The sequence below is a fragment of the Nematolebias whitei genome, chromosome 17 (genome assembly GCF_014905685.2).
Source record: "Nematolebias whitei isolate Nwh7 chromosome 17, NemWhi1, whole genome shotgun sequence".
NCBI classification, from domain to species: domain Eukaryota; kingdom Metazoa; phylum Chordata; class Actinopteri; order Cyprinodontiformes; family Rivulidae; genus Nematolebias; species Nematolebias whitei.
In genome coordinates this window covers 23,022,382-23,043,487 of record NC_056514.1, presented here as the reverse complement: position 1 = coordinate 23,043,487, position 21,106 = coordinate 23,022,382, and the positions used below count along the sequence as shown (strand labels likewise).

The 21,106-nt window shown below is 39.6% G+C and overlaps 1 protein-coding gene across 1 annotated transcript; it reads left to right on the top strand.

Annotated features, from left to right (window-relative positions):
* The first annotated feature begins 3,272 nt into the window (after positions 1 to 3,272).
* On the top strand, positions 3,273 to 21,106 carry kctd5b (potassium channel tetramerization domain containing 5b). The gene is made up of 6 exons (XM_037691375.1): positions 3,273 to 3,629; positions 11,048 to 11,156; positions 12,961 to 13,052; positions 13,189 to 13,284; positions 15,553 to 15,678; positions 20,417 to 21,106. The coding sequence occupies exons 1-6, from the start codon at positions 3,414 to 3,416 to the stop codon at positions 20,444 to 20,446; spliced, it is 669 nt and encodes a 222-aa protein (XP_037547303.1). The 5' UTR covers positions 3,273 to 3,413; the 3' UTR covers positions 20,447 to 21,106.

Below are 21,106 nucleotides of genomic sequence, written 5' to 3'. Positions count from 1 at the left end.
TCTGATCCAAATGACCGATGAAATTGCTGTATCTGTCTATAAAGTTGAGGAAACGCCAGAAAAGCGTTTTCCTCCGATTAGAAAATTGTTTGAATCAAGTCGATGGCTGTCGGTTACATTGTGTAAGAAATATTCTACTTTGGCATGTAACTGACTGGAACTGTGATGTACAGATGTAATATTGAATCTGAAGCGAGTAATGCAATGATATTAGGATACAGTTTTTGTATTTTTATTCTTGTATAAGGTTATTGAAGGCTATTGTTTAGCCTATAGTTCATTCTGTGTTATTTAAATTCTAATATATGAATCATATTTGGATTGAAGTCATGTTCAGGGGCCATGTTGTGTATGTATTGAGATGTAAAGCCTTTGAATGTGAATAATTATTGTAAACTATAATATTTTACAGCTTTTTCTTACTATATCATACATTTTCTATTTGCTCAGTGATTTAATCATATTCTGATAATTTAATGAATCTGTTCATTCTCGCTCTGATTATTTGTGCGCAAGGTCAGTAGATGTTGAATGATGAATTTTCCACTTAATGCTTGGTAGATCAGTAATTAAAGCATGTAGGGATTTAGGCATTCAAATGAAAACCATGTGTCTTGTCTTCTGTCAACCACCTCAGCCACGACACAGAACCGCGTACAGTGGTGATGACCTACATTTTGCAACCTGTAAATAAACCCATTACCAGTACTGTTGTGTTGTGGGAAATCATTGCATACACATCACCGTTGTTCTTTTTGTTCATACTTCGCCATCCTTTTTGGATTCAAACCAGTTTCACTCTGCCTACTTTGATCAATTTCAGTGTTCCCAACCCTGGTCCTTGAGGAACGCCATCCTGCATGTTTTAGGCGTTTCCTGCTCCAACACCAGATTCAGTGATTTAATCAGTTCCATCAAGTTCTGCAGAAGCCCGTTAATCACCCGTTCATTCAAAGCAGAAAAATAACTAAAACGTACAGGATGGTGTTCCTCAAGGACCAGTGTTGGGAACCACTGATCTATTTAACCATACAAGTATAACAAATATTCGACTTGATTGGAAATGTAGTATATTTTTTAAATTTGTTTACAAAATGTACCTATAGAGTGATCGCTTCCTTCAGAAGCAACCCTTTTAAATATGCTTCAGGTACTTGCTCAAATTTTATATTTTTAATGCAAATGTTAGCTACTGGTTTAGCTAATTTGAGCTATTTTAGATTAGAGCAGTTATTCTGCTAATTTTAGCGTTTAGCTATTGTTTTGCCACATTTAGTGTTTATGAATTTGGTAAAGCAAAAACGTGCATTTGGTTCACTGTTAATAGATTTCGCAGCTGTACCTTTACTTAGTTTTGCTGCATTTAGCTACAATTTAGCTACATTTGGTTTTTATGTACTGTTCTGCTACATTTATAGTTTACCAACTGACAAAGAAAAAAAGCAAAACTTTAATGACTGAACTGACCTAACTGAACTTTGTAGGGTTTTCTACCTGGATTAATGAACATGAACTTTGATGTTTTGAACCACCTTGGCTATGGCTGCCTCAGAGGAGTCGACGGGGAGACGGCAGGCTCCAGGAACCATCTTATCACCAGAAAACTGCTTTGTCCACTATGTGGGTGTGCTGCTTGTGGGACACAGTTGGATGATGATGTTTGCAGATGACATTGTGATCTATGGTGTGAGCAGGGAACAGGTGGAAGAGAACTTGGAGAGGTGGAGGTATGCACTTGAAAGAAGAGGAATGAAAGGCCGAGTATATGTGTGAATGAGGGAGGCCGGTGGAACAGAGGCTATAAGGAGCAGAGGTCACAAAGGTGCAGGACTTCACTTGGAGTCAACTGTTCAGGAAAATGGGGAGTGTGGTAAAGAGTTGAAGAAGATAGTCCAGGCAGGATGGAGTGGATGGAGAAAAGTTTCAGGAGTGATTTGTGACAAAAAGGTGTCAGCAATGGTCAAAGGAAAAGTTTACAAGACAGTGGTGAGACCAGTTATGTTGTATGGTCTGGAGACCGAGACACTGATGAAAGACAAAAGAAAGAACTGGAAATAGCAGAAATTAAGATGTTACGGTTCTTAGGAGTAACAAGGATGGATAAGATTAGGAATGAGATCATCAGAGGTACAGCACAGATTGAACAACTGCGAGAAAAAGTTAGAGAGACCAGACTGAGATGGTTTGGACACGTCCAGAGGAGGGACAGTGGGTATACTGGTAGAAGGATGTTAGAAATGCAGCTGCCAGGAAAAAGACAAAGAGGAGATATATGGATGCAGTTAGAGAGGACATGGAGGTAGTTGGAGTGAGGACAGAGGATGCAGAGGACAGAGTGAAATGGAGGAGGATGACTTGATGTGGAGACCCCAGAGGAAACAGCTTAAAGAATAAGTGTTTAACAACTGGTAAAGCAAAAAATATATATATTGTAGCATTCTGCTGTGGTTGACTGTCAGTCTCATGGCCTCAGGGATGGATTATAGGTAGAATTGATGTTAAGTGTTAAGCATTTCCATTTTCTTTAAGTCTGTTCTTGTTAGCCTTGTTCATGTGTTCATTATGTGTTAGGCCATTCAGTAGATTATGAGTGAGGGAGGCAGTTGTCGTGGCCTGTGGGGTTCACTGTGTGTACTGAACAGTAAAATTACCTTAGTTCTATAAAATGCCACCTGGTTGTTGATTTATGATCTACAGCAAGAGCCGCACATTTCTCAATAGGTGTGTGTTATACGCCACAATTACTGTTATTGGATTTTAGATCGCTTTAGCTGCAACTTAATTTCAGTCATGTGCTTTTAAGTACACTGTTTCTAATTTTGCTTTTTAGTTGTTGGTTTAATTTTTGCTACTATTTAATTTATCTTTACCTTTGTGGTAAATTGATCTTTAGTGGGCCAGCCATCAGACTGCTTAGTCCACTATGAGTGTGCTGCTTGTTTGTTGTGGCTCCTCGCACTGATGAAGTCCTTTGGATGAAGGACGAAACGTTTCAACAAAAATACGAACTCGTCCAGAGGACCTGACTTTATTAGGTTTTTTTACCTGGATTATTGAGCATGAACTTTGATATCTTTTACCTTTAGTTTTGCTTTTTTTTAAGTTCACAAAAACATTGAACATAATGCACCTTAGTATATACTATTTTCTGTTTTGTGTCACATGATGCGCTGTGACATTCACAGTCTCCGTATCCACGCGTCAGAAACCCGAGTGGGCCTCCTCCTCCTCCTCTGTGAAATAATTAATGAGTCTGTGCGGGCGCCGGGCGGACCGGGTCAGTAGGAGTGGCTCGGGCGGAGCTGGCAGTGGTGGCTGACTCGCAGTCGGCGGCTTCAGCTTCATATTTCCTGCGAGCCGTCTGCTCACGAAGCAGCAGAGCCGAAGCGAGAGCGGAGGAGGAGAGGAGCGGGATGGCAGAGAACAGCTCCGAGACAAGCGGCTCCGCTCACCGGAGACACTCGGCCCACTCTCCCGGGGACAGGAACATTTCAGTCGGGGCATCCAAATGGATACGATTAAACGTCGGGGGAACGTACTTTTTAACAACGAGACAGACGCTGTGTCGAGATCCGAAATCATTTCTGTACAGACTGAGCCAAGCTGACCCAGAGCTCGACTCCGACAAGGTAAATGCTAAGCTAGCTGTAGTCGGGAGCGCTGTTAACTCGGGATTAATTTTTTAACCTCAGTGTGTATTCATTGGCTTTAAACATTTCAGCGCAGTTAAAACAACTAACATTTGTGTTTATAATTATTCTGACTCGGGAGCCCGAACTCAAGAATGCACTCGTTATCCTAAAAAATGTGCTCAAACTCAAATTTCTTTAGCTAGCTACTGTTAGCCCGTAGCTAGCTAGATTCCGACAGTCACCACATGACTTCAGAAAATGCTACTAGCTAGGTTTTTTTTCGCCATCAGGTTTTAAATTTATGAACATAAAAGGTTGCATAATAGTAATTTTAAAAAGTAGTGCTAGATGCAGCTTTTATTTATTTTTCAACATTTTTGTCCAGTAGTCTCCAGGCACAGTTATAAACTTTCCTCTATCCGAGGCCGTTGTAGTTGCTCATTTCTAATAAAAATAGTTTATGGTCAACGGTGAACATAAAGTGTGAAGGCCAACTTTATGTCTGTCTGATGAAACTTTTCCGGTAATGTATTTTTTTTTTTTTTGGCTTACCACTGTCTTAGCATTATGCAGCCTGTGTGTAAATGTTTCATAGGTAAAGCACGAGCGAGGACAGAGGTGCATTCATTCACTGGGATGCTGCTTCAGCTGAGAGCTCAGTGATGTAATTCATCCCCAACACTTCTGCCTCTCACATTTTCACCATCTGTCCATTTAAACAGTAGTTAGCCTGTGTACAGACCTGTCTTGCACAGTACTGTACTCGGTGTGTGTTCTGTTCATTGTTTTTATCTGCTTGCACAATAATCCTCACCCTTGCTCTCGTTTATGCTAAGATGAAACTACGGCTCATCTCCTGCTTTCATGCAAATATCCTAATCTCTCAATAATCAGCTTGGTTTTTTTCCCCCCTGTCAGTTTATCCTCTGTGAGCGATGGATCAGTGCATCTTGGATTATTGTCTTAAGTGTACATCACACTCAAGCCAAGATAAGAGAGCTTTCACGACAGGGCAGATTATTATTATTATTATTGGATATACCACTCGCCACTGTCTCAATTTATACTTGTCAGCATGGTTTCACCTTATTTGAGCTTAGATGGGCACCCAGGACCTAAATGGTAAGACGCATCAGTAAAGAGAAAACAATTTTATTGGATAAAAGTAATATTGAGCTTCCCAGCACAGGGACTAAGTGGTTCTTTTCTCAGTCACGCAGGCTGATGTGCTTCAGCAGGACTCTTTGAGGAGAACTGCATTATTCATGTTGTTGACTGGAGCTTGTTTTGCACTTTGGGGTAGACCAGGAAGAAAGTGGAGGAGGTGCTGTCCTGTGCAGAGCCATAAAAGCTAATAGTGCGGTGTTTAGAAGTGCGCTTGTGATATCATTTTGTTCTTAATGTTTAAGTAACTAACGTGCTGCTCAATGATGAGCATGTATTGCTTTCAGAATTGTCCAATTAGCGAAGAAAAGCACTTCAGTGAGCTTCTGTTGCACTAGCAGAGTCCTGCTTGCACACCACTCAGGGCCACTCAAGTAAGACTCGGCTCCTCTTGCTTTGAGAGCTGCATCAATTTTTCAAGCAACCCAACCCATCACAAAGGATTCCTGTTCTTCCACTATCTTATTTTTTTCATCTTCACATCTATTTACTGCCCAAGAAAGCTCTTTCTGCCTGTGTGAGAGAAGTACGACTGCGTTTAATGTCAGATTCACGTTGTACGCCATGTCTGGGTACACTGTGGGAGGCAGCGTAAATATTTAACGTTGGTATCATCTTTTCCCGCAGTCTTCTCGCAATGAGTGCTCAGCAGGACACTGCAGAGTGCTGTTGGCCAGTTATGCTATACTGAAGTCTAATTTTACCACTTTTATTTGCCTTAAGGTACTTTCAAATGACCGTCTTCCTGAGCTATAGAGGATTATCCTAAACCTTTTCGTCCCCATCAATTTTTCATTTCTGGCGTATTTTTCTGCTAATGAATGCACATTTGTGTGTCTAAGAAAAAACCCAGGTTTCAATCATTTGCAGCTTTTAGAAGCTTTTAAAACGTGCTGTTAATCTAGTATCAGAAAATGCTCCTGTCATATATTTTGCAAAATTTCATTTGCCAAAAATGTTGAAATAAAGCTTTTTTTTTTAAACATATATTTATGTAAAATTAGTGTATAATTAATTTAAAACTTAAACGTCTATTTTTACTTAAGTCGTTATTGATTTTGCTCTTGAGGAAATGTGGATCAGACTTGGCTTAGTAGCCACAGTCATGTGATTCAGAGGATCTACTGCAACATTTTTAAGCTTTGCTTTTGCTGGAGGCTGATGCTGCTGTTGTTCTGAATTCACCGCAGAAAAAGTCTTTATTCTTTTTAATCTTGGACCTTGGAACGATTTAATTTGATTGTGTTATGCTTAAAAAAACCTCAATTTGTAGCAACAATTAACTGTATATGCTGCTTTTTTGTGGCACACCCTTAATTTTTGTCAAATTAAGATTTGACGTTTGCTGCTGTAATGTGTCTGCAGAAAGCCTTATTGGACGTGTTGTGGTTGAAGGGTGGGTCACCGTGGTATTTCCTGTGGGAGGATATGTATTGTGTGTTGGAGAAGAATGATAAGGTTCATGCAAAACACATCCACCCTTCTAATTAACCTTGTTTACATAAATTTCCAGTTGTCTGTGGTTTGAATCTAGTGTTGGGACAATTTATCTATTTTTTCTTATTTTTTTTTTTATCTCTGTTGGAAATGTCAGTGATTTGGTTACCCTGTACTCCAGAAATTTTATTTATGAAACGTTTATTATGACCGATGCTAACTTTCTAGCGTTTTAATTTCTGTTTCCTCCCAGTTACATCTCCACAGCAACAGCCATTCTTCCCCTCCGCTGTCGTCCCAACCTCTCTCGTTCGTTGCCCAGTCCCCTTCCAGCGAGGCCTCCAGAGATAGACTTTTGTTTTTTTGTGTTAATTGTTTCACTGAGCCTAAACTGAGTCACTCAGACCAAAATGAAGAGATTTGCAAAACTGTCTTGCAAGATGGCAGGCAACAAGTTAACAGATGTGCTGTTCAGTCTTGGGTGTTTTAATGGGAGTGGACAAAAAATTATTTTTTTTTAGGTCATGACATTTTGACTAGCTGTGTTAGTCAAACTTTGACAGTAGGATAACTTGAACAATTCCTAATATAATTCAATAAAATTTACCCGTAAGTAATTTATAATTACTCTGTGGAAGGCATGAGCTGATTTTAAGGTTAAGGTTAGTCTTTAAGGGAAGACTGTCTGAGAAGTTGTGATGACCTTTTCCTCTTTTCTACCATGCGGCGCAGGGTTAAACAGGTCCTTCTTGTAAGTGAGACCTTGTGGCTCAGTGAGACTAACCTGTATAAATAAAGGTTGAATGAAAGAATGCAAGCTGTCAATCCGCTCTGTACTGATGTCCAAATGAGGTGAAACTGTCGATAAATTTCTCCTGGTTTAAAAACCAAACAAACAGAAACTTAACTGTTTCAAATGTTTTCTAGTTAAAAGAAGAAAAGAGGAGGCAGTTGTGGCTTGGAAACCAGAAATGGCAATAGTTTCATCTATAGCGTTTCACTCTAAAATAAAATAAATTGGCAACGCTTGGTAATAATTGTTGTGTGGTAAGCAGCTTAATAAAGCCTGCTTTCAAGGCAAATGACGTTTGATGAATTTATAAGGCACAAAGCATTAGTTCACGAGGCAGAGACGTTTGAATACGCATTGAAATTCACTTTTTTTAGTGCTACAATTAACTGCAACAATAGTAAATGTATCCTGATGCATGCTCAATAATCCGGGCTGAAAAATCTAAAAAAAGTTAAATCTGGTTCTCTGTAAATGTATATTTCGTCTTTGTTGACAACATCCATAAAAGTAGTCTTGATAATAAAAACACAACCATTATTTATGAGCGATTAACTTAGTCATAAGTTTAACACATTCCTGGTGCAACAATTGTGACTCTTCTAATAAAACTAACGTTGAACATATCTTCTGTCTTAGCAGACAAGTTGATCTGTCAAATACTGATGTACCAGAGTGCTTTTTGATTTAAAATGAAACATTGCTCGTTTATGTAACTTTTAATTTCTTCTTGTGCATTCTGTGTCATCACAGACCAAATTGTTCACCGTTTGAAATAATCGCATGATAAACACAGTGGGTGTTGTGGAGCTTTACAATGCACGTTCAGCAGTGGTGGGCACAGCTAACCCGTTAGCTTCACTAACTGCTAATCCGCTAACTAAAAATTTTTTAGCTTTGCTAACCACTAAACGGATTTTTAAAAATTGGCACGAGCTAATGCTAAAGCACTAACTTTTATTGTACACTACTGTCGCTGACACTGTAAGACTCTGTAATATGACAACGTAAGTGAACACAACTCAAAGCGCTTCATAAATCAAATTGATTAATGAAGCGCTTTACTTGTGATTAACAAGTAAAGCATCCGTGTCCCTCCTGGCAGAGATGAGCTTTCAAAAATTTATCTGGTACGATTTATCTATTTATCTTATTTGAGGGAGTGGTGACGCAGAGGTTAGAGAAGGTTGGCCTGTGATCAGAAGATCGCTGGTTCAACTCCCAGTACCGACAACATAAAAAAATGTGGGTGGGATAGATGAAACACCCACATCTGTCTCCATCCTTATTTGCCCCACTCTGGGCCCTTGAGCAAGGCCCTTAACCCCCACAATCTGCTCCCCCATGCACCCTAGATAGCAGCTCTGCTCCATATAGAGGGCTGTGGTAGCTCGGTGGTCTGTGGTTGAGTCAGGAAGGACATCCGGCGTAAAAATAATGGCCAAGTCTTCGTGCGACTTTGTTCGCTGTGGTGACCCCCTGAAGAAGGGAGCAGCTGAAAGAAGAAGAAAAAAGTGAAGTGTGTGAGTCATGTCCCAGAGACAATATGGACTTTGCAAAGCATGCTGGGTAGGAATTGGTATGCGTGCAATGTTTCTGGCTGTTTACAATGTTTCTGATTGTGATTTTCTCTGTTCTGGTTTGGTTTGACATTTTTGTTAAAATCTGTTACTGGATGGGGCAGCTGTGGCTGAGTGGTTAGAGCAGTCGTCCTCCAATACGAGAGTTGGGGGTTCGAATCCACCAGCAGTCACATGTCGAAGTGTCCCTGGGCAAGGCACTGAACCCCTCATAGCTTCTGATGTGTGTCCCATCAGTGTATGAATGTGATCTAAATCACTGATTAGTCTCTTTAGAATGATTTGTTCAATTAGCTTTGTAGAGATCTAGTAGAGTGCTGTATGAATGGGTAAATGAGGCACAGATTGTAGTGTAAAGCACTTTGAGTATCTTGAAACAAGATTGAAAGGTGCTATATAAGTACAGTCCATTTACCATTTAAACTGCTGCTGTATTCATTCAAACTCATCTACTCACACAGACTCATGTTCACGCTGCTGCTCTTCCACGTATTAGTGTTTAGCTTATTTCTTAGTTTAGCCTGTTAGTTTACTTTATATCTTAGATCCTTATTACCGTTTCTTTTGCAGTTGACATTTTGCTGTTGTTTGATGTAACTGGCACCCTGTGTACACAATTTCATTCCACCTCATGTGATGCGAATGACAATAAAGAACCTTGAACCTAAACTGACAGAGTCAGAGACTGTTAGTGGTATGAGAAGGAAAAATGCACTGTCAGGGTGGTGACGTCACCGCATGCTGCTAACCCTTGCTTAGCTCTGCATATTCATATCTGTATTGCATCACTCTGTGTGAATCATTCTCATGTGCTCTTTGTGTGGAGAACTGTCTTTAAAAAAATGAATGGACTTGTAGTTACTGGATTTAAACGTAGCTGAAGTTATTTCTGCTAAAGGGATTCAACGATGGTGAAAACACAAATCAGCTTAATGGAAAGCTAGTTCCGCTATTAGCAGATTAGCGGAAGCATGCCCACCTCTGGTGTTCAAAAATATTTTAAATGCTTTTTTTTAACACCCTAGATATGAACACTTCATCGTTATGGTACTTGACAGAAAAATGTGCAAGTGATTTTTGTTGTGAATGAATTTTGTATAAATCTGAACAAATACATTTTTTTTTTTTTTGTTTTATTGTACTTCCAGTGCATCACCTCAGCGACTAAGCACATATTTAAATTCCTCCTCTGACCCACTGACGGATACATAGTCCATGTGCATAAATCAGTCAACAAAATAAATATTTGCAAGTCAGTGTTTTGCTATTTTCAGATCAGGACGTTGTAGAAAACTTTTAAGTAAATGATTTTTTTTGGCCATTTACTTTAAGATCAAGAGTTTTCTACATCATTACCATGGTTTTCTGTGGTGTGATGAGGAGTTGTGCAGGTTTGGCCTAGTGTCCTCGGTACATGTACGTTTGCTTAAACCCCAGGGACCATTCAAATTTAAGAAACTGACGCAAAGCTTCAAGACCAGAATAGAGTTCCTCTGGGCTCCCTTGAATTATTTTTAAGTTTGAAAAGCGGTCAACCTGCCATGAGGGCTTAGAAATCCATTACAAAGGAAAATGAACTGGGACCTTTTCTCATTATTAGAAAGATTATTGGGTTTTGAGTTGAATCCATTTCTGGACAGTGAAGCTAACTGTGTCATTAAGAGCATCGCTGTATGGGTTGTTATACCAATGTATGAAAAAACAAGTTTTCTGGTGTAAAAATGTAATTATTTGTCTCATTGAGCAGTGCTGACAATTAAATTGCTGTTGAAGCCTTGTGCTCTATTGAAACCAAGTTCAATATCCTGGAGCATTTGAGGGTCTGTGCAAAATTAGCATGAAATTTGCATGTTTGATTCATTAAATGTCAAGTTCTGAGTCACAAATGGAAGCAAACTGGGCTGCACAGTCCTCATTTTACGTTTATGTGAAATGCTAACAGTGTAACGCATCAGATTAGACTAATTAATGGTTGTAAGCTGAGGTGCTTTCTCCTGGTCCCCTCAGTGGAGTCGGCCTGTTGTTCCAAATCTTTTTCTGTTCTGCTCTAATTGTTTTAGCTGCCCCCCCCCCACCCCCACCCCCGAGAGATAACGACAGTCTAATCACAGCACAGAAGTAGGGAAATACCCAGAGGTTGAGAGGTTGAAACTGTAGGCCTGCAGGAATACCCAGGTGATATTCCAACACGGATACACGTGTGTGGCTCCAAGGTGGGCATGTCAGATTATCAGCCCGGAAGCTGACCTCAAATCTCCCGTCCCTCGATTAGTGCAGGCTTTCAGATGAATTTGTTTTGCTGAAGCAGTGACCTTTTAGAAAATTGTTTTTGGTGGAGGGTGAGGGGTGGTGCATTTTATTTCGTAACTGATTGTTTATTTTTTATTTTTTTATCTGAAAATCTGTCTTGATTATTGTGGATTTTTTGTGTGTGTGCTTCTCAGGATGAAACTGGTGCCTATCTCATCGACAGAGACCCCACATACTTCGGGCCGGTGCTCAACTATTTGAGGCATGGCAAACTGGTGCTCAACAGGGATTTGGCAGAGGAAGGTAATACTAATGCATGTCTTATAATCAGTACTTTAATTTAAAATAAACTACTACAATAGGGTTTAAAGTTATAAAACACAAAATTATGGAGAATAAAGCCCAGCTTTTTCCTTGCATAATATTTATTTCTAATGCTCATCTCTGCAATGCTTCAAGTTTTTGAATTTTATTTATAAACGATTAAAATCTTAGTTAAGGGCATTAAAATATGGGTCTGGTCAAACGGATAAAAATAAATTTCATCGTTTTCTGCACCTTTTTCCTTTTAAAGTGTCATTAATTTGAGAGAAAATATTACAGGAATGATTTTAGAGAATTTAAACCGCTCTGTTCAGTAGAGATGCACCGATCCACCTTTTTCACTTCCGATCCGATACCGATGCCCAATTGGCTTGTATCGGTCGATACCGATCAGATACCAATCTGATTCATAGAAACAGTGCTGAATTATTGATATCATGATCATCATTGATTTTATATGAGGCTGTAATAATCTCCTCAAGTACAATTTGTTCAAATATATGCATGCATGACCAAAAAGGCAACTTGAGGTAAGTTTTATTAATGTTGGATAAGTTTTAAAGTTAGAATTAAATTCTGCTAAAACGTGTTTTTTATTCCTAGCTTTAAAGTGGATATTGAAGTGATTTATTTAAGTGATTAAAGTTATTTTATTTTTTTTTTAAATAAGGGGCAGACATAAGATTTTTCGTCTTTCTGCACTCTTTTCATTCAATGTTTTTTTTTGACAAATTTTTGTTTCTTTTAAATGAATGAATAAAATAAAATGTTAAATGGCTTCAAACATCTGCTAAGTTCATGGTATAAACCAACAGACATGTTCCTGTTTTTAGTTATTTTCATCACTTTATAATGAAGCTGTTTTTGTTTTTGTTTTTTTATTTTATTTATTTAATTTTCTTGTAATTTTCAAATCACATGTTTTTTTTTATGATTGTCTACTGTTGTACTGATAAATATCTCCTGGAGGGTAAACTATATCTAGGCTGCAAGTATCAAGCTGTGAAATCCTTTGTTTTCTACAACTGGTAGTGGTTTGTCATTAATTATGATGAAGTTTAGCAACTTCTCTGTAAACATTCGAGCTCCGGGGCTTCAGCGATGTCTTCTTCTTGTTCAATCTGAAGCAGGCAGTCTGATTTCGGTGAGCTGTGCTCAGTCTGTCCCTCCTCAGAGACGGGCAGATTGGGCGCGGCTGGCCGGGGTCGGGCTGCCCTGCTACGGGTTCAGCGAGAGTAGCTCCCCGCTGAAGCCACGGAGCTCAAATATCCAACTTAAAACTTAACTTTAACGTGGTTTAATGTGGCGCTGTGGCCCTGCAGACATTGCACGATGCTGTCTTGTTTTGTGGTGTTTCTAGTGTAAAATACTTCCACACAGCGGACATGTTTAGATGAAAAGTTGGTTAGCCGTTAGCCACAGTGCTGCTAACTCAGCCCTCACGTTGTAGCTGGCTGCAAACTATGAACTGGATTTCCTGAATGTGAGGCGGGTCTTATTACTCTGGGTTCATGAGACACGCCGCCGTTCAGGAAATCCATTCCATAGTTTGAAGCCAACATGCATCATGGATCGGAAATCTCTGCAGGTTGGATCGGAAAATGGATCGGTCACATTGTCACGATACCCGATCCAGAAGTTTTCCCTAATATCTGTACCGATATAGATATCGGCTCGGTGCATCTCTACTGTTCAGGCTTATCTATTTGGTATTTTTGGTATTGGTAATTAGCCAAAGGTGAAAAGTACTTCTGTCTGAAATAAAATGTCTTTTGTTTTTTAGGCGTCTTGGAGGAAGCTGAATTCTATAACATCACATCATTAATAAAACTCATCAAGGACAAGATCAGGGAACGGGACTGCAAAACATCACAGGTACGTCAATTTCTACTTGAGTAAATAACTTTAGCAGATTTGAAAAACAAGTGCAGCAGTTTTTATGTTTACAGAAAGTTAAATGAACTCATAAGTTACATCTAAACCCTATTGATATGTTTTTCTTTCTCTTCAGGTTCCAGTAAAGCATGTGTATCGGGTGCTGCAGTGCCAGGAGGAGGAGCTGACACAAATGGTGTCCACGATGTCTGATGGCTGGAAGTTCGAACAGGTAACTCTCATCCTGCGGAGTCGCGGCAGCAGTCCTGTCATGTGCTTCACTCACCCTGCTATGCTCACGATAAACCATAAAGTCCAGATCTTCATGTTGGAAATTAATTGAAAAGCCAAACGACAACAACTCGGGATCTTTCTCAATATGTGCATACATGATCCGGGCATGCCTTCTGTGCTCTGATTGGTTGTTGCAGCTTGTCAGTATAGGTTACGGGCGAGCCCACCAGTCAGAGTTTCTGCTGATTGTGTCAAGGGAGGTGAAGGGAGAGGAGTCTGCTTTGCCAAACAACAGCGGAGAGGTGTGTCCCACGAATTTCTGTCCACGGGCTGATCACTGCATGGTCCCTATGTTGTCCACACACACACCTTTAGCCATTGTTTGTCCCAAGTAGACACATAGCTGTTGGTTGTTTAGCTGTTTTTTTAGCCAATTCTTTTCAGTGTTCATTTGTACCGCTTGCTCACCCGTGAAGCAAAGAAAACCTGACACCTTTTGTTTTTGTTTGTGATTTTAGTTGTTCTTTTTTATTTATTTTTTGCTTTGCTTGGGTGTTAAATTATGTGAACATATGTGATTTGATCAGAAATAACTTTACACAATTTAGAAGAGAAACCAGAAGGTCCTTCCTGTTCCAAAACCTCTGGAGAGAGGAGCTTTACTGGCCTAGTAAACAGCTTGTTGTTTAGCTAAAATTTACTCTGAAACTCTTCTGAATTTGCGCAACATGGAGACGGTTGGCAGCTTTGACGAGCGTTCGCTACTGATTCTATTTGTTCCACAGTCCGAGTCTGCTTCACAACAAGAAGTATCTGGCAGCAGCGACTAATGAGGCGATGCATGTCTGAACATGCACACCTGGTTACAGGCAGTGCACATGTCGTCTGCAGCACGCACACACAAAACGTTCAGCAGAAAAGCACATATTTAACGGCAGGAGTTGCTCTGTTCGTTGTCTCATGCCGTTTGCTTTCAGGTGCGATGGTTCCATTTGTCGTTTAGTCCTGAATAGTATGAACAGAAACAATATATGGATTTATTTAAATGTTAACCAAAATAGTCCATGCTCAATAATTTGAATGTTACTTTTGTGAAACACATTTTTTTCCATTCATCTGATATAATCTGTCAATAATTTCATCAAAGCTGTTGAATAAATATCTTTTTTTTTAGTGCAGATTTAAATTAATGTGACGATGAAGGTGTTGGAGAAACTTGTACATTTATAATTTGAATCGTACCACTACTAATAGACAAATCTCCAGTTTCTTAAAAACAGGTGTGACTTGTTGGCTCAGAAGTGTTTTTGCGGTTTGTGCTTGAATTTATCTTGGAAGGAATTACAGGTGCTAGTTTCTCAAATCTTGTGCATATTTGTTTGAAACCTTTCTGGTTCTATCAAGTCAAATGCACCATTATTTATTTATACATTTTTAACCAGCATGTTTGTGTGTGGGTCTTTCTGCACTGTTATTCTTTCTGTAATGGTGTTCTGATCGTCTTTTATTTCTACTAGATGTTTTGTTTTTTTGAGACGGTGATCGTTTTATTTCACTGTGACTGCTTCAATAAATTTTTTTTTTCTTTCTTTCTCTGATCTCTTACATGTTTTTATTTTTGGATCGTCTGCAAGTAAAAAAAAACAAAAAACAGTTTTAAAGTAAATTTGGGGGTGGATGTAAAAATGCAACATTCACACATTTTATAAATGGTTTTAAATGTTTAACATGCAGATTTTAGATTTATTTAAACGTCTTAAGTGACCTTATTGGTCTCGGTCGATCACAGAAGTGTTCAGTCCTGGTCCTCAAAGGCCACACTCCTGCATGTTTTAAAGGTTTCTCTTCAACACACATGATTTGAATCAATGGGGGATTAACAGGATTCTGCAGAACATGAAGAAGCAATTCAACCACTGAATCAGGCTCGTGCAGGGAATCCAGTAAAACATGCAGGACGGTGACCCTCCAGGGCGACGATTGGACACGTTTGGTCTATCATGTATCGCTCTATCATTCCTTCCCTATTTTATATTGATATCCATCATCTGTAAGTGTTTAATCTGAACAGCAAACCTAAAAGAACAAGCTCATGTTTAGATTGGTCTAATTTGCTGAACATGTTTTGTGCTCTGTGCTCCTTCACAAAACTTCCTTGTTTGATTTTCAACACCTGTTTTGTTATTTTAAAGCTACGTTTGCCAGTTTTCGCCTTGACTTCTTCACTCTAACCCAGCTCCTCTTCTGTTCTCGTGTGTCTTTCTAGCTGGTCAGCATCGGCTCCTCTTACAACTACGGAAACGAAGACCAAGCCGAGTTCCTGTGCGTAGTGTCCAAGGAGCTGCACAATCAGTCATACGGGACCAACAGTGAGCCCAGTGAGAAGGCGAAGGTAAGTGTGTGGAGCGTCTTTTTTTTTAAATTCATCCTAACGTGGCTGGAAGATGGTTTGTGCTAACTGCTTAGACTGTGTTGCATTAATGAATGCCCTACCAGGGGAGAGAAGGCACCACTAATTTATTAATGAGGAATCACTATGAAGGAGTGCACTGCATACATTAAGATGTTCTCTGGAGGGGAGGGGAGGTGGGGAGGGAAGAGCCTGAATAATGTCGCAGTATGAGGACAGAATTATTGTAGACTGAAACTAAACTTTTTTTTGTCTGCTCTTAAACCGTACAAAAACGTTTGATTGAATTAATGTTTTGTTTTTTATTTGTGTCCTGTATGATCTAAACTACCAGGCAGATGTTGTAATCCATGTAGGAGGAGGATTAGGAGAGCACAGGTCTGCAGATTAGTGGAGCTGTTGGCAGGGTCTAACATCTTAAAGGGTTAGGGATTGATGGAGCCAGCGAGCTACGAGAAATTCACACCTCACTCACTGATGGAGCCGGCTAATTTAAAAATGGCCGTGCAGGAATTACATTGTTACTGCTCTTTTTAAAAAAAATTTTTTTGATTAATCCATTCCATAAAAGAGATCAAATATTAATATGATTGCATAAATATAATTTTTTGCCCCTTCCGGGAGCATCATATGAGTCCAGCTACAGGCAGGAGGTTGAACACCTGGAGAGCTGGTGCAAAGAGAATAACCTTCACATCAATGTGAAGAAGACAAAGGAGATGATCGTGGACTTCAGAAGGAACAAACACACCTACACCCCCATGAACATAAGAGGATCTGCAGTGGAAGTGGTCTCCAGCTACAAGTATTTGGGTGTGCACCTGAATGACAACCTCAGCTCACTGTCATTGCCCACGTGAGCATTGAAGTCCCCCAGCAGAACAAGGGAGTCCCCAGGGGGTGCACTTTCCAGTGGGGCAACAACATGTAGATGAACAGATGCTGGGATGTATTCATCATTTAACGCGAGTTCCTCATTTTTCTGGACTGAATAAAAAGTGCACTGAATTTAAGGAAATGCAAACGGGAGACGTCATTTAAATTTGACCCATCAAAATGAATGCGGTCATTTATTTACAGAATCAAATTTAACATCAAACATTTACATTAATTTGGCAAATTATGAAAATAACAACATAAGCAATCAATCAGGAAAAATCATACGGCCATGATTTTTCCGTTGCTGCACCACAGACATGTATAAAACTGTACAATTATGACTTTTACCCACACGGATGTGAATAAGCACTTTACACAGACATTTCTAAATATCTGGGAGAATTTCTACTTCATAGGAAAGTTTAAAGATGGAAAGAAGTTTAGAGGGAGTAAAGGATGGTGTGTGAGGGAAATTAAGTGTTTTCCAGAACCGACACTCTCCATCAGAAGCCCAGCTCGCCTCGGTACGCTTGGTAGGAAACTTGACCCATTACCTCTCTGATGATAATCAGCAGATATGGTGTTCCGTTAACGCTACCGGTCCAGCGTCTCCTTAGAATGGCTGTTGCCCGTCAGAAGTAGTGGCGAGGCTCTGTTCGACACACATTCACCTCAGTGGAAAATGTTATAATCCCATGGAACTCGGAAGAGCTTCGTTGTCATGTCAGGAACTCCAACAGCACTCCATCAGAACTTTAGCTCTCGTGTAGTTTACAGAACTCCCACAGAACTCTTGAAGTCTGACAACTCTCCAACTCTGTAACTCCGTGAGTCCCTGAGTCTGTGTAAACCAGGAAGTACTGACATTTTAAAGACTCTTTCCCGGTTCACTTTTTGGGATTTTTCATTGGTCAGAAACGACCAGAAGGGGTGTGTTTTTGTGACGTAAGGGGTTAGAGACAGCGAGAATTGTTATGAGACAGCTCAGAAATGTTCTCACAGACCGAGAGGGTTCTGTTTTGGCGTGCCTAAGACACAGGTGCAAAACATCTCTATTTACGTCTGAGAGGATTCTAAAACATGACAGTTTTAACATAACAACTTGTTTTTCGTTTGACTGTAACCTTGTAAACGCACACACTTGCTCATTCAAAAGCAGAAATCAGAAAAATGCATAAACTCTGCACAGCTTTTAACATGAGAATAAAATCATTACTCAGTTAATAAAATTGATTAGTTCACTGCAACATCTAAAATGGTTTGAACTAAGACACTTTGATTATCAACATTTGTAAGATAGTAATGATAATAAAAAGAGAGTGTTCTTTTCACTTGAATCTTCAAGAAAGAAAGTCTCAGGATGGGTGAACCTGTATTTATGGAGTCAAATACATGAAATGACAGCTTCTGTCCCACAAGGTTCTAAAGGTCAAGAGTTTTGACCTTAGACTGGGTTTCGACGTAGGCTTAGTCCACTACAAACACCACCAGCCTGATCAAGAAAGATCATCAGAGAGACTACTTCCTCAGGCGGCTGAGACGAGATGGTCTGGGAAGCTCAGTCCTCACCTCCTTCTACAGGTGTGCAGTGGAGAGCATCCTGTGCTCCAGCATCAATGTGTGGCATGGAGGCTGCACAGCTGCAGAAAGAAAAGCTTTGCAGAGAGTGGTGAAGGTTGCACAGAAATCTGTTGGAGTCAGTCTCCCCACCATCACAGACATCTACACCTCCAGATGCAGGAAGAGGGCCACCTGCATCATGAAGGACCCCACTCACCCAGCACACACACTTTTTGCCCCGCTCCCCTCAGGAAGGAGGTTGAGGAGCATTAAGTGTAGAACCACTAGACTGAGGAACAGCTTCTACCCTGAGGCTGTTAGACTCATGAATCTCTAACCAGAATAATCACTGTGAAAAATCACCATGTTGCTGCTGATCTGTTTCATGTTGCTGCTGATCTGTTTCATGTTTGTGTTCATTCATGCTCATCTGCTCACACCGACTCATTTGTGCTGCTGTTCAGCGTAATGTTTTTGTACTATGAGTGCTCAGTGTATATTTAGTTGATGTTTTTCTTGGTTCATGTCTTGGATCTTATTACTGTTTTTCTTTTAACATTTTATTGTTGGATGTAACTGGGACCCTGTGTACATAATCTCGTTCCACCACATGTACCACATGTGGTGCGAATGACAAATAAATCTCTCTGAACCTCTGAATTATATCAAAACAAAATTCATCATGATGATCTTTGCATTACAAAACAAAAGCAGTCTTTAAAAATTAGTGTCAATGACCAGAAACGGTTGTAACAAACAGAGCTTTACTGAAAGCTGTATTTTGTATACTTTATTTGTAGCTTTGTTTTAATTTATGTATAAATGAGTAGCATCCTATTTTTCATCCCTTTTCCCGTTATTTCCATTTTCACCTGGTTTCCTCTTCCCAAAATTGGACGTCTTCCTTTGTCTCCGTTATTTTACGTTCCTTGTCTTCTTCTGGGCATGTCGCTCAGAGGACGAAGAGGCACATCAAGAAATGAACGACGGATTAGGATGAGCACTTGTGACTCACTGGTGATTGTCAACTGCTCGTAGCCCTTCCACCAGAACCCTCCTCAGTTTGTCCTCTTTCTGCTCCAAGCTATTTTTCCATTTGTTTTCAAAGACGACAAGAGCAAATATAAGATACTTGCAGGAATGCTAAGTGACAGAATCCAGGCTGTAAATCGGCTTTAGAGTATGAAGTGTTGCAACCAAAGAGCGATCAAAGGCCAGATGGTTGTAGCTGATATGGATGCCCAGCTACAGGTGAAGCTCTCTTTGAAACCTGACGGGAAGCGCTCCATTTGTCTCTGACTCTTATCATTATTGACATGCTTGCTGTTTAATGGAGGGCAAGCTGAATCATGCGCTGCTGCATCGTGATTCATTCCCCCTCAGAGCGACATTTACAAGAACAAGAGGTCCAGTGGGCCCCCTCTTTCATTCTACTGCCCAGAAAAGTGGTAGGCTGTAACAGAGATGAGTTAAAAGGAGTTCATTCCTAAACCCTGTAGTTTATTTATTCATTAAATTAATTTTATTTTTTACTTTTTGGATTTCCATTTGAATTGCTGTATTGCTAATAGAGGTGGGACAGCTGAGTGCATCAGTCCATGCAATGTGGTGACTGCCAGAATAAATTCTTGCTTAAATAAAGTTTAACACATACAATCTCCAAAAATCCATCTCCCATTTGTTCAGAAGTTGCTAAATAATTTAAACTGACTATTTAAGACGCAGCAGGAAATATCCAAATATGATCAAATCCCTGTGACTTGTACAACTATTAATTTGTTTATTTAAATTATCTCAATACTTATTCCAGCTCTTAACTGTTGAGAAAGTGCTTTATTTGTGATATTGCATTTAAATAATCTTCTGTTATTTTTTTAGTTGCTTCTGTAAAAGGAAACTTTAAAAAGAACAAAATACCTCTTTTAGATCATGAAGTAACTTTTTCTCTCCATATTTTGTTTGGAGTCGACGACACAAAAACGTCAGTGTTCACTTCTGAGTTACAGATTATCTCCTTCCAGACGTGTTTTTTAAAAATATTAATAGACTGTAAACATCTTAATGCCACATAGATCTGTTAATTACACCAGAAATGTCTACAGAATGGAAAGAGTTGTACAAAGGAGAGTTTAAACCGAATGTTTTTCCATCGTTAAGGTTGATCCCGCTCGGCGAGGGTGCACAAATAAATCAGCCAACAGATTATAAGAAAAAATGCTGAATGCTGGAGTTTGTATAAAAAGACTTGATGTGATGTTTTTCTTGCTTTTCTTTTCTGCAGATTCTTCAGGAACGGGGTTCCCGTATGTGAGCAGGACGCAGTATTACGAGCTCCAGGTGTTATGATGCAAACCTATCATCTTTGTGGACGAACGCTCAGCACAGCAAAGATTTAAAACGGGGGGGCGTGGGGGTGTTGTTTTTTTGTCTTCCCCTTCATAGTTTGTTTTTATTTCTGGGTGTAAATAAGCCTGTTTACTAACAGTTTGTGCCTGTACGTTTAAACTGGACCTTTTTTTTTGTTTGTTTTGTTGAATTTGATGAACTAGTGGCAAGTATTTGATTATTTTTTCTTTTTAATCTGAAACTAAGTAAATGTAATCTGCAAATGGTTTATGCTATATAATATATGGCCATCATCACACAAGGCCAACAATTCACTCAGGGTCATCTAATGAGTTAAGTCGATATCATTTAACTCCGAGAGGGGGGGGTCCTGTAAGGGATCAGTGTAACAAACAAAATCATCGCTTAATATAGACCAAGAATGGACGTGCGCATTTACACGAGTTAAGACTATTAAAATATTAAATTATGCCCAACATCCCACTGACGCGTTCGTTTTAAGATTTTAAACTGAAATTTTCTTTTTTCTTTAGAAGATGACTTTATCAAACCGCCCAATAGTATAATCGTTATATGAGTGTCGAGGTATATTTAACCTCTTCACACCTGAGGCACCCTTTAAACA

Excerpts from the sequence above, each read along its gene's own strand:
- kctd5b (XM_037691375.1), top strand. The coding sequence starts at position 3,414 with ATGGCAGAGAACAGCTCCGAGACAAGCGGCTCCGCTCACCGGAGACAC. Across the intron at positions 11,157-12,960 it reads CAGGGATTTGGCAGAGGAAG|GCGTCTTGGAGGAAGCTGAA; the intron begins GTAATACTAATG and ends TTTGTTTTTTAG. Across the intron at positions 15,679-20,416 it reads AGCCCAGTGAGAAGGCGAAG|ATTCTTCAGGAACGGGGTTC; the intron begins GTAAGTGTGTGG and ends TCTTTTCTGCAG.